Source organism: Nothoprocta perdicaria, unplaced genomic scaffold (assembly GCF_003342845.1).
Source record: "Nothoprocta perdicaria isolate Ctin4 unplaced genomic scaffold, notPer1 scaffold_26, whole genome shotgun sequence".
NCBI classification, from domain to species: domain Eukaryota; kingdom Metazoa; phylum Chordata; class Aves; order Tinamiformes; family Tinamidae; genus Nothoprocta; species Nothoprocta perdicaria.
In genome coordinates, this window is record NW_020455488.1 from 5,035,094 (window position 1) to 5,048,159 (window position 13,066).

The following is a 13,066-nucleotide window of genomic DNA, read 5'->3' on the forward strand; positions in this document are numbered from 1 at the left end:
AGGGGATAGTTCAGTGTTGGGGATGCTCTGAGTTTGGCCCCATGGCAGGGATGGGGATGCAGGGGATGGTCCCATGGTGGGGATGGTGCAGGGATGGGAATGCAGGGGGTGGTGCAGTGCTGGGGTTGGACCCATGGTGGGGATGGTGCAGGGACAGGGATGCTCTGAGGACACGGGAGGGATTTGCAGCCCACGCATCAGGGATTGCTCGGGTTTTCACTGCTAAACCCGGGTGCTGCTGGGTTCTGCACGGCCACAGCCGCGCCGAGCAGCTCCGGGCTCTGCAGAGCCAGCAGGTCCCTCCTGCGGCCGCTCCGGCTCTTCCCGAGGGGCTCCCGGAGCAGGGACCAGGGACTGGCTCCGGCTTTGAGCAGCGCGGGGCCCTGCGGCGCCTCCGGCTGCGCCCGGCTCACCTGGCGGCTGGGCTCGTCCTCGCGGAACACGAAGGGGCTGCGGAAGCGCCGCTGCAGCGCCGCGCTCATCGTCAGCTTCAGCGACCTGAACTGGAGCTGCGCGGCGCGGAAAAGGGCCCCGCGGGGCCGCCCTGAGCCCCCGGCACCGCACGGCGCGGGGGGCCCAACGYGGCGCGAGCCCCCGCCCGGGATCTGCACCGTGCAGCTGTCCCCGTGCGGCCGCGCTCGGGACACCTACTGCCTTCAGTGACTTCATCCAGAGGTGGCCGCGCAGCTGGAAGAGCAGCTCCTCGTTGGGCGCCAGGCTCACGCTGCAGTCGATGGCCACGGCGTCTGCGTTGCTGTGGTTCTGCGGCAGAGGGAAAGCTCCAGGTCCAGGGGGAAGGCTCCGGRTCCAGRGGGAAAGCTCCGGATCCAGAGGGAAAGCTCCGGATCCAAAGGGAGCCACGGGGATTGGGCTGGGGACGAAGCCTCCACGCGGGAGCAGGGCCGGGCTGGGGCTGCAGCTGCGCTTTGAGCTGCACCCCAGTCCTTGCATTTGCTCCCTCCTCGTTTGCACCGGTCTGAGAGGCCCCTCGCAGCAGCAGGAGCCGCTTTGGATCAGGCTGGTGCCTTACGAGCCCCTGGAGAAGCCAATGGAGGGAGTGCAGGCTGGGGTGGGGGGCACCCATCCTATCTTCCCGCTCCCTGTTTGGAGACTATTGGGAGGAACAGGATTCCATGGATCTGAGGTTACTGCTTCCCTTGCATTCACCAGCTGTGCATCCCCTGCCAGATGTGCAAGCCCTGCCAGCTGTGCACCCCTCCACCTGTGTGTGCCCCCGCAGCCGTGTCCCCAGCTGTGCCCCCTCCCCAGGTCCAGGTCCAGGTCCCGCCGCCGGTACCAGGTGGGGGGTCCGGCTCAGGTCCTCCTCCGCCGGCGCCCGCCGGTAGTCCGTGCTGTTTCCCCACACGTTGCAGGTCGCGTTTTCCTGGGGGGGAAGCGGARGACTCAGCCAGGCCCCCCTCGAGCTGCTCTGGGAGCTGGTGGGGCTGCAGGACCCCTCGGCCTGGCTCCCAACACCCCATTCCCTCCCAACCCTCCGGAATTCCCTAAGTGCCAGCGGGAGTGGGATCTCTGCAAGTGCCGGGGACCAATCCCATCTGCTCCCGTTTTCCATGTGTGCAGCCAAATGAGCACAGAAACCCCAGGAGAGAGACCAGGGCCAAGGCTGCCAGAGGGGCATCTGTGCATCCATCCTTCTCCCCGTGCATCCATCCATGCATCCATCCATCCCTCCATCCTTGCATGCATGCATCCATCCATCCCTCCATGCATGCATGCATGCATCCATCCTTCCATCCCTCCATGCATGCATGCATGCATGCATCCCTCCATCCATCCCTCCATCCCTCCATCCTTCCATCTCTCCATGCATGCATGCATGCATCCATCTCTCCATGCATTCCCCCATGCATTCCTCCATCCTTCCATTCCTCCATACATACATGCATCCATCCCTCCCTCCATGCATGCATGCATGCATCCATCCATCCATATCCCCATCCACCCATGCATCCCTCCATGCATCCCTCCCTCCCTCTGCCCCTGCTCCCAGGCGTGCACGCGGCTGGGAATTGCACGGGCACCGGCAGCCCCTTCCCACCTGCTGGGCCGTGAATTCCGTGAGCAGCAGCAGGCGGTTGCCGGCCCGCGTGGCCACGGGCACCATGAACTTGACAGTGACGCCGTCCACGGGGAAGAAGCCCAAGTTCTGCAGCTGGAGCGAGKGGGACGCTGAGCACCGCGACGTCCCCGTCCCCGCGCCGCCCGTCCCCGCGTGCCCCCTACCTTGAAGGTGCAGTGGAAGGGGGGCCCGGGGCCGTAGCGCTCCACGGAGCTGTTCGCCTTGATCTCGTAGTAGCCCAGGCTCGATGTCCTGTGATGGATCAGTGCAATGAGCTGCAGCGGGCTCAGCGGAGCTGCCGGGGCCACGGCCCCGCGCCCGCCCGCGGAATTAATGGGGAAAAAGGGAGGAGTTTTATGTTACTCCATTGCATAGTTTTTCTTGCATCATTCATGCATTAGAGGCATCCAAAGCCTTGTTATATGTATATATGTATATATATATCTATGTACATATATATGTACATATCTATGTATATATCTATGTAGATATATATGTACATATATATCTATATATGYATAGAGCTAAGTAAGGGAATCCGATTTGTATTTTGCTGCTGGAGAGGAGGGGAAGGAGCCAGGAGCATCCCAATGGGAAGCGCTGGCACTGCTCTGTGCATGRCTAGGAAAAACCCAGCACTTGCGCCCTTTGTGCTCCCAGGAGACCCAAACACCCTTTTTTTCTTATCATTCTTCTTTGCACGGGTCGACTCAGATATTCATTGCATCAGAGGAGCCTCCCCCCGACAAATTGCAAGCAGGCAGAAGGGGAGGACGAACCCGTCCCCTCCTGGGGACACCCCAAAAGTCACCCCAGCCCCTTGGGGCTCCCCCAGCACCCCCCGCACTGGCACCAGCACCGACCTGGTGAAGAGCAGGTCGGCTTCGTACTTGAGGCTGTACTGGAGCAGGGCCACGTTGTCCCCGGCGGTGCTCGCGTCCTCCGCGCTGTCGCTGCGGGCGAGCGGCGCCTGAGCCCCCCCGGCCCCCGCGGGGACCCCCCGCCCAAAGGTGGCGGGAAAGGGCAAAAAACGGAACCGTTTGGGAAGGCGAGCGGGGCCGCCCTTCGTAAGGAGGGGTTTGCAGGGATGTTGGGTTTTTGGCTGGGAAGGGGTTAAATAAGAGAGTTGAGGTTGGAGCTGCTTTCCACCCAGCGCCAGAGGCTGGCGACTGTGGAGCAATTTCTCTATATTTGCAGAAAAAGCGTGAATATAGTTAAATAAACACAGCCCCTCATTGCTGCCTACTCTGCAGGAACCCAAGGCCATCTCATTYCCATGCAGTTATTCCCTCTGGATGCCTCCAGAGCTAAGCGGTTCCCCTAAAAACACAGCTATGGGAAGTGGGAGACCCGGATCCCAGCAAGGCCAAAGGGATCCCGCTCCAGGGACAGGGCTCAGGCTGCGGGGAGCAGGAACAAGGAGCGAAAGCAGGAGGAGATGGTGGAAAGGGAACCAAGACGCAGCCATTAACCTGGTGGCAGTCAGGGAGATCTCCATGCTCGGGAGGAAAACCGACTTGCTGAACTCGAAATCCAGGCGAAAAGCCACCTGCGGGGACCAAGAACRGAGAAAAACTGGAGAATTGGGAAGAACTGGAATATTGGAGAAAAATCAGGGAAAAAAAAAGAGYGGGCTCTGCCCTTGGAATGCCATGAAATGTGATGGGAAAAAATGGGAATGCGGGGGCAAGGAAAGCGGCAGGGCCCTCCTCTGCCGCACGCYGCGTGTTCGGTTTTTAAGCCGGAGAGCAAAAAGCAGCCCCGTTGAGAGCGAAAGCACCCGGGGCTCTGGCGGCGAGCGGGTCGGCTGGCAGGGCGGCCAGGGCGGCCAGCAGCAATCAAAAATGTGAGAAATGTCCCATCTGCGAGCCGTGGCAGCGACCTCAAACTGTCTGGGGCTGCACAGCTGATTATAATATTAAAGCTCCTGCTGCTCTGGAGCCAAATTTCCATTTCCAGCTTGTCTTTGTTTTGGCAGGACCTGGGCTACCTGATGCCAYGCAGATGCATTCCCAGCCCTTGTAGGTCATGGGGAGCCGGGCTGCTCCGCTTTTGTCTGCAGCCACAAGCATCCGAGACGGCTTTTTTGGGAGCTTTGGCCTCCGGAGAGGAGCCCCGGAGGCGCATCCGTTGTTTTCAAGGTTCTGACAAGTGGAGGCTTCAGGCTGATATATGGTTTGTGCCTGGATCCCGAGCTGCTCTCTTGCATCCCGCCACTTCCCTGCGGTATTTAGGGTGGTATTTAGGAAGGGAGGTGTCGGGCGTTTGTGATTGCTAAGTTGGGGAAATGCCGTTGGAAGAGGAAAGGGGGGAAAAAGCTGGAAGAGCAAGGAAAATGGGAGCAAGGAAAACGGGAGCAAGGAAAACCGGGAGCAAGGAAAGCCAGAGCAAGGAAAACCAGGAGCAAGGAAAACTGGGAGYAAGGAAAACGGGAGCAAGGAAAACCGGAGTGTCCCCTGCAGTGCACGGGGACTTCTCCTGCAAGGCAAGCCTGCCTATAAGCGCCGGCAGCGGCGCAGAGCCGACGCTCAAGGATTAGCGTCAAATTCCTTGCCTCGGAGGAGCTGGTTTTGATTTGGCAGCCTGACGATCTCCTAGAATTCAAGGCAGCTTTAAGGAAACATCTCAGCCCTCCAAGGCCTCCTAACGCTTCTTCCAAAAGCCAGCAACATGGGGAAAAAGGGGGATTGTGCTCAAAAACCCTGTTCCGAGGGCTTTACCTTGGCCTTGGCRCGGAAGAAGGGGTAGCTCACGTTGCACACCCGCCTGTTGGGGAGCTTCTCGTCGGTCATGCATTCAATGTTCACGTCGCTGTCGTCCTGAAACGGGGCGCAAAAAACCATCCTTGCTGCAGGCAATGAGTCTTTCCCACGCGGGTTATTCCTAGGGCCTTAATTCCTTAATTTCTAGGGCCTTTCCTAAGGCCATTCGCAGAAAGGAGCATTTCTAGCAAAGCAACCTCACGCACACCAATTTAAMTCCCCTTTAGAAACTTAACGAGGGCGACAAACGAAAAAGACCCAATAAAAACGATTATTCTTGGCGCAGGGATCATAATGAGGAACATCTTTCTCCAAGCAGGACTCGCGGAGAAGCATCGAGAAATAGCACAAGATATTATTGCACACAGTCATCGGCTAAGGAGCAATATTTAATTTCCTCCTCCTGACAGATACTTCTGCAGCGAGTTTCCAGCTGGGCTGGGGAAACTCGTAGCCCTTTGCAAAGCACCAAAAAAAACCCCCAGGTATTCGGCTCTGGCACAACCTTCCATCCCCTTTTGCAGCCAAATTGCTCATTTATAGGCAGCGGTAGCCACAAACACACGAGCAGGTTTTTGCAAGGGAAATAGCAATGCAGGAATCCCCACCGGCGGGACACCTGCAGCAAAGGGGAGCACAGCCCCAAAACGCAGCTGCCCTCGTGCATAAACCCRTCTCCTTGGAAGATTTCTGCTCTGCTCCAGCTGGATCCATCCCTGGGCTCCCAAGGGAACGGGGTGGCTGGGACCGGAGAGCCCAGAGCGATGGTTGCGCTCCCAATACCAGCCCACACTCTCAAGGGTTATAACTCGGCTGCAAAAATCCCTCCCGACAGGAATTTGGCAGCACGCAGTGAGTGTTTTTAAGCCACAGGAGAAAAAAAAAAAAAAAAAAAAAAGATGGGAGAATTTCATCCACATCGGAGAGTAAGAAAATAAAACAGGAAATAATTTCCTCCGTGTTTGACCTCATTGCAAGCTTTTAAAAGTAAAATATTTCTGCGTCTCCAAGCTGAGGACCCTGTGAATGCTTAGAAAATAACACCATAAATACACCTAAATTATGAGGTCTAAGGAAGCCGCTGGGCTCTGTTCTAGGACTCTGCTTTCTCATCTGGCCGGGCCCTGGAGCTCTCCAAGCAAACTTAGGATGAGAAACAGGACGGGTTTTCTCGCTCCGCCACCGAGGGAGCCTGGCTTTTCCAGGGTTTATTGAGGATTTATTGCCCTCGCTGGTTTGGATGCTCGTTGCGGAAGGGGGACGCGCTCTGCTGCTTCATCCGAGCAGAACCACCGTCCCGTCGTGAGCCTGATCACCTCTCCCCTCGCCCTGTGCACCCTGCGCAGTGTCACCTCGAGCACCTTCAGGAGCGGCCGGTCCCCTTCCCCAGGCTGCACGGGACCCATCACCAGCCTCAGCACCCCAATACGGTCCTCAACGCGACCCCATCCCCAGGGCTCTCGCCACCCCGCTCCCTCCCGGAGCTCACCCTCTGGATCAGGCTGGCGAACTGCAGGTTCCCGGAGCAGGAGATGTCCAGCACGGTGCTGTAGGCGTTCTCGCCCCTGTTCTCCAGCGCCGCCTCCACGGCCACCCTCCTCCGGGTGCTCTCGATGATGAAGACGGAGGTGTCGAAGGAGAGCGTGTAAGCGGCGCACTCGGCCGGCGGCCTCCGCAGAGCTCGCCTGCAATAGTCCCTGTGCAGACGGGAGCGAGAGGCTGAGCGAGGGACACCGGCTCCCGTGTCACCCCTAGGGCTTGGCGGGGCTCTGGGCTCGCAAAGGGGGCACCGTGTTCAAGAGCAGGCTCTTCCCAAAGTGCTTTCCTCTTTGCAGGAAATTTTTGCAGAGCAAAATAACCTCTGTTTTKTTTCTCCTGCTGGCTGTGATCCCAGCTAATGCAGGTAGGAAAGCTGAGGAGCTTTGGGAGGAATGGGTGTAGAGGTCTGGCATGCCAGGAGCCCACAGCAGCCAGCCACTATTTATTCATGGAGCTCCCGCCACTAGGATAAATAAATAATCCGGCTCCCGTCAAGCACTGGGGCCAGAGCTCAGCCAGAAGCTGGGATGAACGTGGKACCGGTGCCAAAGGATGCACCGTGCAGTCTGGATGCCAAAGGATGCCCCATGTCCCCTGCAGACCCAGCCGTGCTCCGGGTCTCAGCACTAGGACCAGGAGCTTTGCAGGAGACACGGAGCAATAAAAAACAACAAAACGAGCTGCAGGTAGCAGGGCTGGSCATGGGTGCAGAGCCCGCTGCTGCTGGTGGGCCAGAGCTCCTGGCTCCCATATTCCTCCTAAATAACTGGTGGGAAAGCACTCGGAGCAATCCCTTTGGTGCATGAGCTAAGGCTGGGATTGCTGAGTGGGTGATGCCGGCCTTGCGTTTATCCCTCTGCTATTTGCTCATGGGTCTCCCTGGGTTCATCACCACGGCATTGAGCTTTAGTTTTCTGGTGGATTCCTTGAGAAACCACCCGGCTGTGCCAAATCTCTGCTAAGGGCAGAGGGAGAGTCAAAAAGCAGCAGCAGCAACAACAAAAGAAAACAAACAAACCAAACCAAAGCAGAGGACAAAGCCCACATGCAGGAGTTCAGATTTCATCAYTCAGTGCATATTCTACTGCATACGTAGAAGGAAAATCTCTGCAAATACTAGATGCTGAGATACACTAAATAACCGAATAATTAAATTTACTAATTTAGTCTGCATTATTAAATTGCTAATGCTGAGGAGCTGAGACCTTGGGCTAGTCCGTGCTTGGCACTTGGTGACCCGTGGGGACGGGGCGAGATGTGCACAAGCCCGAGAGCATCTCTGTAGGGAGCGAAGCATCCCTGCTAGGTGGAACGAACGCCCRAGACCTTCTCATAAGCCCCTAAGAAACAAACTCTAGTTCTGCACAGAAGATCTTGCAGTTTGCTTGTCCAAACTTTGCTCTTTGCTRTGGTTGAGCTCATCATGCATGCATGTGCTTGCTGGAGGAGATGCAACTAATGCCGGTGCAAAAGCAAAAGTGACCTTGGCGTAGAGCAATGTATAGGAAGGATCCTCTATAGCCCCCATGGTATAGAGGCTTGCAAGCACCCCGCTGAGGTGGGTACCAGTGTCTGGGCTGGTTCAGGGGTTCTGGGCCCGGGTGATGCACTCACATGGCGCTTGGCACGTCGCTCCTGGCGTCCAGGACCAGGTCGGGGACGCAGTGCTCGTCTTCGTTGCAGCCGTTCCAGAAAGGCACCTGGAGCGAGGGACGAGAGCAGCTCAGGTCCAGCTTACAGCCCMAAGATAAGGATGAGGATGCCACATTCAGAAATCTGCTAAGCAAGATGACCTCCAAAGTGCCTTTTGGATTCCAGCTGCCCACACTGACATCCTCTACAAGCACTGAAATCATCCAATCTGCACAGCCACCGGGGACACTAACCAAGGTGTCCTCCGGGGTGCTGCCCTCGTGCTGCCACGTACCGAGACCTTGAGMGAGGTCGGCCACCCGTCATCCAGCATGGGACCGTCTTCGGGGCTCACCAGGTCATAGTCTATGGAAAAAGCCACCGGCTTCACGTAGTCAGCTGTGTCCTGCAGCAGATGAAAGAGATCCTTCAAAAAGGCAGGAATCCAGCTCACGACGGCAGCTGGATCCCAGGGCAGAGTCCAAGAGCATCGCGGGGTGCTCGACTGCTAGGAAATGAAAGCTTAGGAGTTTGGACAACTCGGTGCATAAACATCTCAGCTCCCCTGCTAATAGGACACTGGGACAGCAGCAAGGCAGGCACGGCGGTGCCGTACACGGCCCGTGTCTGACGGTGYAAACAGTGCTCCATCCCGGAGACGCAGCTCCGGAAAGAGGGATGCTCCTGGGGGATGCTGCAAGGCATCTAGCCGCCCTGCAGCGAGCTGCTGCCGGGGCTAAATCACAAGCTCAGTCCCGAACTTTGGAATCAGATTTCCCCGAAGTTCAGGGCAGTTCAGGCCAGGGTTTGAGGCCAAGCCCGTCTGGCGGCGCAGCCCGCTCCGGCCTCCGAGGAATTCTGCTCATGCGCCGGGAATGCTCGCCGGTGGCCAGCTCTGCGCGGCAGCCTTCGCCGCTCGCCATGCCGAGGGTTTTGCTGGCAACCGAGGCCGGGCACAGGGACCCRGAGCACAGAGCACACCCGGGGATGGACACGAAAGCGTTTGCTTCCAGGTGGATTTGAGCTTTCCCTGCGTTTGGTGCAGGAGGGAGAGGCTGATGGGGGAGTCACGCGCAGTCCCTGCGGGCAGCGCTGGCACAGCCCCGGCGTGCACAAAGGAGCACGGTGAAGTCACATCCCTGAGACCGACCAGCTGCTCCCTTGGACACGGCCTGCGCCTCGCCACATCCAACCCAGCCGCAATAAATCCGGCCTCGGAGATTAATCCTGACCTCATTTCCAGCCGCGGGAAGCCTTTGAGGTGCCTCCACCGAGCGCCACCGCCCGCATCCCGGTGCGCTTGCTTGCAAAGAGCGGTCCCGCTCCRGCAGCCTCAATTCCCCCCGCTGCATCCCGCGGGCTGCCTGCCTTGGCAAGGAGGATGCAAGGAGGATGGTGCCCTCTGCACGTACCAGCACGTGGAAGCCGAGGCRGTGGCAGCGCTCGCGGCCCGCGAGCAAGGTGAGCGCCTTGTGCGCGTGCCGCTCGGCGCCCTCGTCCAGGTGGGCGCGCGGCGTGTACCTCCGCTCGTCGATGGTCGCGTTGAACCGCAGGGCTGCAAGAGAGAGCGGCTCCCGTCAGAGCGCCCTGCACTCAGCAYCAGAGCGCCCTGCGCTCACCCCTGCGTCTCTGCACTCCATCCGCAGCAAGGCCAGGGCACGGAGAACCTTTGGGCCATGCACATCCTCATTCCCTGCTCAGGAGACTAACGTGAGACTAAAGAGACTATCTTTGAAATTGTTGCAAGGTGGAGTATATTAAGGGGGAAAAAATAGTCAAAAGGCTCTTAAAATATGAAAGATTTTAAGGCTGTGTTGTAYTGCTCATGTCCACCTGCACAGGAGACCCCATGCACAGTGCGCAGGCTCAAAGAGAAATAGAGAAAGTATAAAGGGAAAAGCTGGCATTTTTAAAACATTTTGTTTCGAGCATCTGCATTCTGGCTGAAGGAGGAACTTTGAAGATGGCTTTTTCTCAWTGTCTTGAAAAAACCTGTGCAGAATATTTAAATATTTGTTTCCTATGTATTCCTATATATGGCCTGGRCTGGTTAGGAAGCTGTAGCTACCCTGGTGCATGGTCCCCTTTACTGGGAAATCACTTGTTCCTTGCAGAGACACAAAAAAAGGCACAAATCCCATGCCAGAGGCAGGAGGGACTTTGCATCCACTGCGTCAACGCAATGCAAAACACATGAGAAGCAAGAAGCCAGGCTCTGTCCCCAGCTCGCAGGGAATCCCTCAGCTTCTTGCCCTGCAGTTACAGGAGCTGTGCACAGGTCCGAATCCTTGCTCTGGGGAATGGGAAGGTTTCCTTTGGCTTTGGTCGGGACCCGGTTTCCTCAGCCCGCCTCGGGCAGCGTTTCGGAGGCCTGGCTGCTTTCATTTCCTCTCGCTCCAGYGGAGTCACGGGCATCCTCCGGGTAGACTCAAGGTCACCGCACCATGCAACGTCTTAAAACCAGAGCTAGGCAATAAATTCATGAGGATTCTCTGGGATGCGAGTGAAGCGCGCATGCATATGGTGCACAGATGTCCTCCCACGACAAAGCCCATGAGCTCCGTGTTTCTGTGGGAGCTGGAGTCACTTCATGCAGAGGCTGGAGGGGAAACGGGACCTGCCTCTGGGACACCTTTTCTGAAAGGATGTCCCCAGAGAGTCCAATGCACCCAAGCACTGGGTGTAAAGGACTCTTCGTGGAGGTCCCTACTGCTGGTCCTGCTGCTCTGAGGGGTGGCAGGGGACTGCATCAGCACAGGTGCTTGTGCAGGACTGATATTGCTCATTACCGAGCTCTTAGCTCATTGCTGTCAGCCACAGCAGGGCTGGAGAGCCAAAAAATAAATAAAACCCATTTTCCTCCTGTCTCTTACCCACACTGGCCGTCTGGAAGTGGGCAGAGAGGAAGACAGCAGTGAAGCAGACGAAGGCTGACATGCAGGTGGCCTCCTTGCCGTTGCGCTTGCAGTCCTTGGTGAAGATGTTGATCTTGGGCGGCTCGAAGCGGACGCTGGCGTTGACCTGGACGACGCCGCGGGACCTGCAGGGCCAGCAAGGCAGCAGGAGCTCAGTCCTGAGGCTGGCCACGGCTTGCTGCGGTCAGGACGTTGCAAGCCGTGTGGCCACCCCCSAGCTCAGCACCGTCTTCTCCGTTTTTATTTAATAAGGATAGAGGGAATTGGGACAAATCGCAGCAAATAAATCGGCTGGCTTCAATTTCTGGGGGAATSATGCTGAAACTCAGTGCAAAACGACGCTGACGTCCCTCCAGGTCTCAACTGCATTAGAAGGTGGTGTCTGAAACCCCACAGCCTTGCGAGACAAGAGGTTGTTATTGTGGAGACCGGCCYGATTTTAAGGGCAAAACTGATGTTAAGAGACGTCAACAGGCGCAGTGACCTTAGGGCAGGAGACAGTGCCAGATGAGATATAGCTAACCAGAGCAGCACGGCGTTCCCCAGGGAGCCAACCGCCAGGTCTACGAGCCCGTCRTCGTTCAGATCCAGCTGGCCGTGGATACTGCATCCAAAATACATCAGGCCCGGTCCGAGCTCCACAGCTGCTATCCTCTGGAAAGCAAAAAAGAAGGGAAAAGAAAAGAAAATCCAGCCTTGTTTCCAGCAGGAGCGTCGCTGCCGGCCCCCAAAGCAAGCTCAGGGCTGTGTCGTGTTAGCAAGCCCAGGAAGCATCTGCACGAGTGCAATGCAGGAATGCATTTGGGGAGGCCAAGGAATAAATGGCATGCATGGGAACCGTGGTGGGAACCCCTAATTTCAAGCCAGCTTTCCAGAAATAACCTTTGCTTTGTCTTGGGTGCATCACAAGGGAACCCATCTGGCAACGGCGAGCAACGCCAGTGGAAATTTGTAGCCAAACACCCTTTGACTTTGTTGGTGGCCACAGCTCGGGGGGAGAAGGAGCCGACGGGAATTGCACCTGCTTGTATTTCCTCAGGACCGTCTCTCCGCGGCCGTGGAAGATGTAGATGGCTCCTTGGTGGTCGTCTTCCAGCGGCGCCCCCACGACGACGTCGTTGTAGGAGTCCTGGTTGAGGTCGGAGACGGCGGCGATGCAGGAGCCGAAGCGGGCGTTCTGGTAGCCCTGCGAGTCGTCCAGGGCCCCGCTGGAAACAAAGCGGTCCTGCAAAAACGGCCAAGGAGCCAAGGGAAAAAAGCAGAAAAAAAGAGCGTTAGCAGCGAGCCTGGAAAGCCGAGGAAACCCCAAAAGGCAAACAAACAGAAACGGCCCACAAGAGCCCTGCAAAATAAACCCAGTGCAACTCCTCCCGCCCATGGAGCCTTTCATCCAGCCAGCCAGAAACTCCGGGGAAAAGAAGTGGCAGATTGGATATTGGTGCGAGGCGGAGAGCCAGCGTCCCTGGGTGCAAATGTGCCTGCCGCACACAAAGCACGCATCTCCCCCCTCATAAACGGGGCAAAAAAGGGCAAATTCTCTGWCCAGGACAGCACTGGAGCCCCACATGTCCTGGCACACGGGGGGCAATCACCTCTCTTAGGGTGTAGACGTAGACCTTGCCCCGTTCCCTGCCCTCGCTGAAGAACATGGGGGCCCCGACCAGCAGCACGTCCGTGACGCCGTCGCCGTTCACGTCCACCGCGCTGATCTCGCTGCCGTAGTAGGAGCCGATCTGCAAGAGAGGGACCCCTTGCAGATCTGCAGGAGAGGGCTGCAACCGTTGGGTGCAACCCAACGGATTGGAAGGGCGGATGGAAGGGCAGCCAYGGAGAGGAGGAGCGTGGAGAGCCTCACCTGCTCGCCCTTGAGCGCCTGGTGGATGGTGAGGTTCCGGTTGCTGTGCATGGTGAAGATGATGACCTTCCCGGTGTGGTTGAACCTGGGCGCTCCGGCCACGTAGATGCGTTGGCGCGCGGCCGACACCACGGACGAGACGGTGTAACCTGCGCCGGGGGCGAGCGTGAGCRCGCGCGGCCCCGCCGGCTGCTTCCCGTTAACGTCAAGCTGCTAAGAGAGCGCTGGCCGCGGTCCAAATCGGCAAGCTATAAATGGAGGTTTCTCCAGAGATAGAGCCCTC

The 13,066-nt window shown here is 57.6% G+C and overlaps 1 protein-coding gene across 1 annotated transcript in view; it reads right to left on the reverse strand.

Annotated features, from left to right (window-relative positions):
- Window positions 1-13,066, reverse strand: part of ITGA11 (integrin subunit alpha 11) — a 35,062-nt gene that overhangs the window by 923 nt on the left and 21,073 nt on the right. Inside the window, exons 12-28 of the mRNA XM_026040539.1 lie at window positions 12,784-12,932; window positions 12,521-12,661; window positions 11,950-12,153; window positions 11,452-11,582; window positions 10,887-11,053; window positions 9,426-9,568; window positions 8,309-8,419; window positions 7,996-8,081; window positions 6,332-6,539; window positions 4,801-4,899; window positions 3,553-3,629; window positions 2,944-3,033; window positions 2,245-2,332; window positions 2,060-2,173; window positions 1,298-1,384; window positions 652-762; window positions 414-509 (exon numbers count right to left, since the gene is read on the reverse strand). Of these exons, the coding sequence (XP_025896324.1) occupies window positions 414-509; window positions 652-762; window positions 1,298-1,384; window positions 2,060-2,173; window positions 2,245-2,332; window positions 2,944-3,033; window positions 3,553-3,629; window positions 4,801-4,899; window positions 6,332-6,539; window positions 7,996-8,081; window positions 8,309-8,419; window positions 9,426-9,568; window positions 10,887-11,053; window positions 11,452-11,582; window positions 11,950-12,153; window positions 12,521-12,661; window positions 12,784-12,932 (2,102 nt within the window). The remainder of the gene's footprint in view (window positions 1-413; window positions 510-651; window positions 763-1,297; window positions 1,385-2,059; window positions 2,174-2,244; window positions 2,333-2,943; window positions 3,034-3,552; window positions 3,630-4,800; window positions 4,900-6,331; window positions 6,540-7,995; window positions 8,082-8,308; window positions 8,420-9,425; window positions 9,569-10,886; window positions 11,054-11,451; window positions 11,583-11,949; window positions 12,154-12,520; window positions 12,662-12,783; window positions 12,933-13,066) is intronic.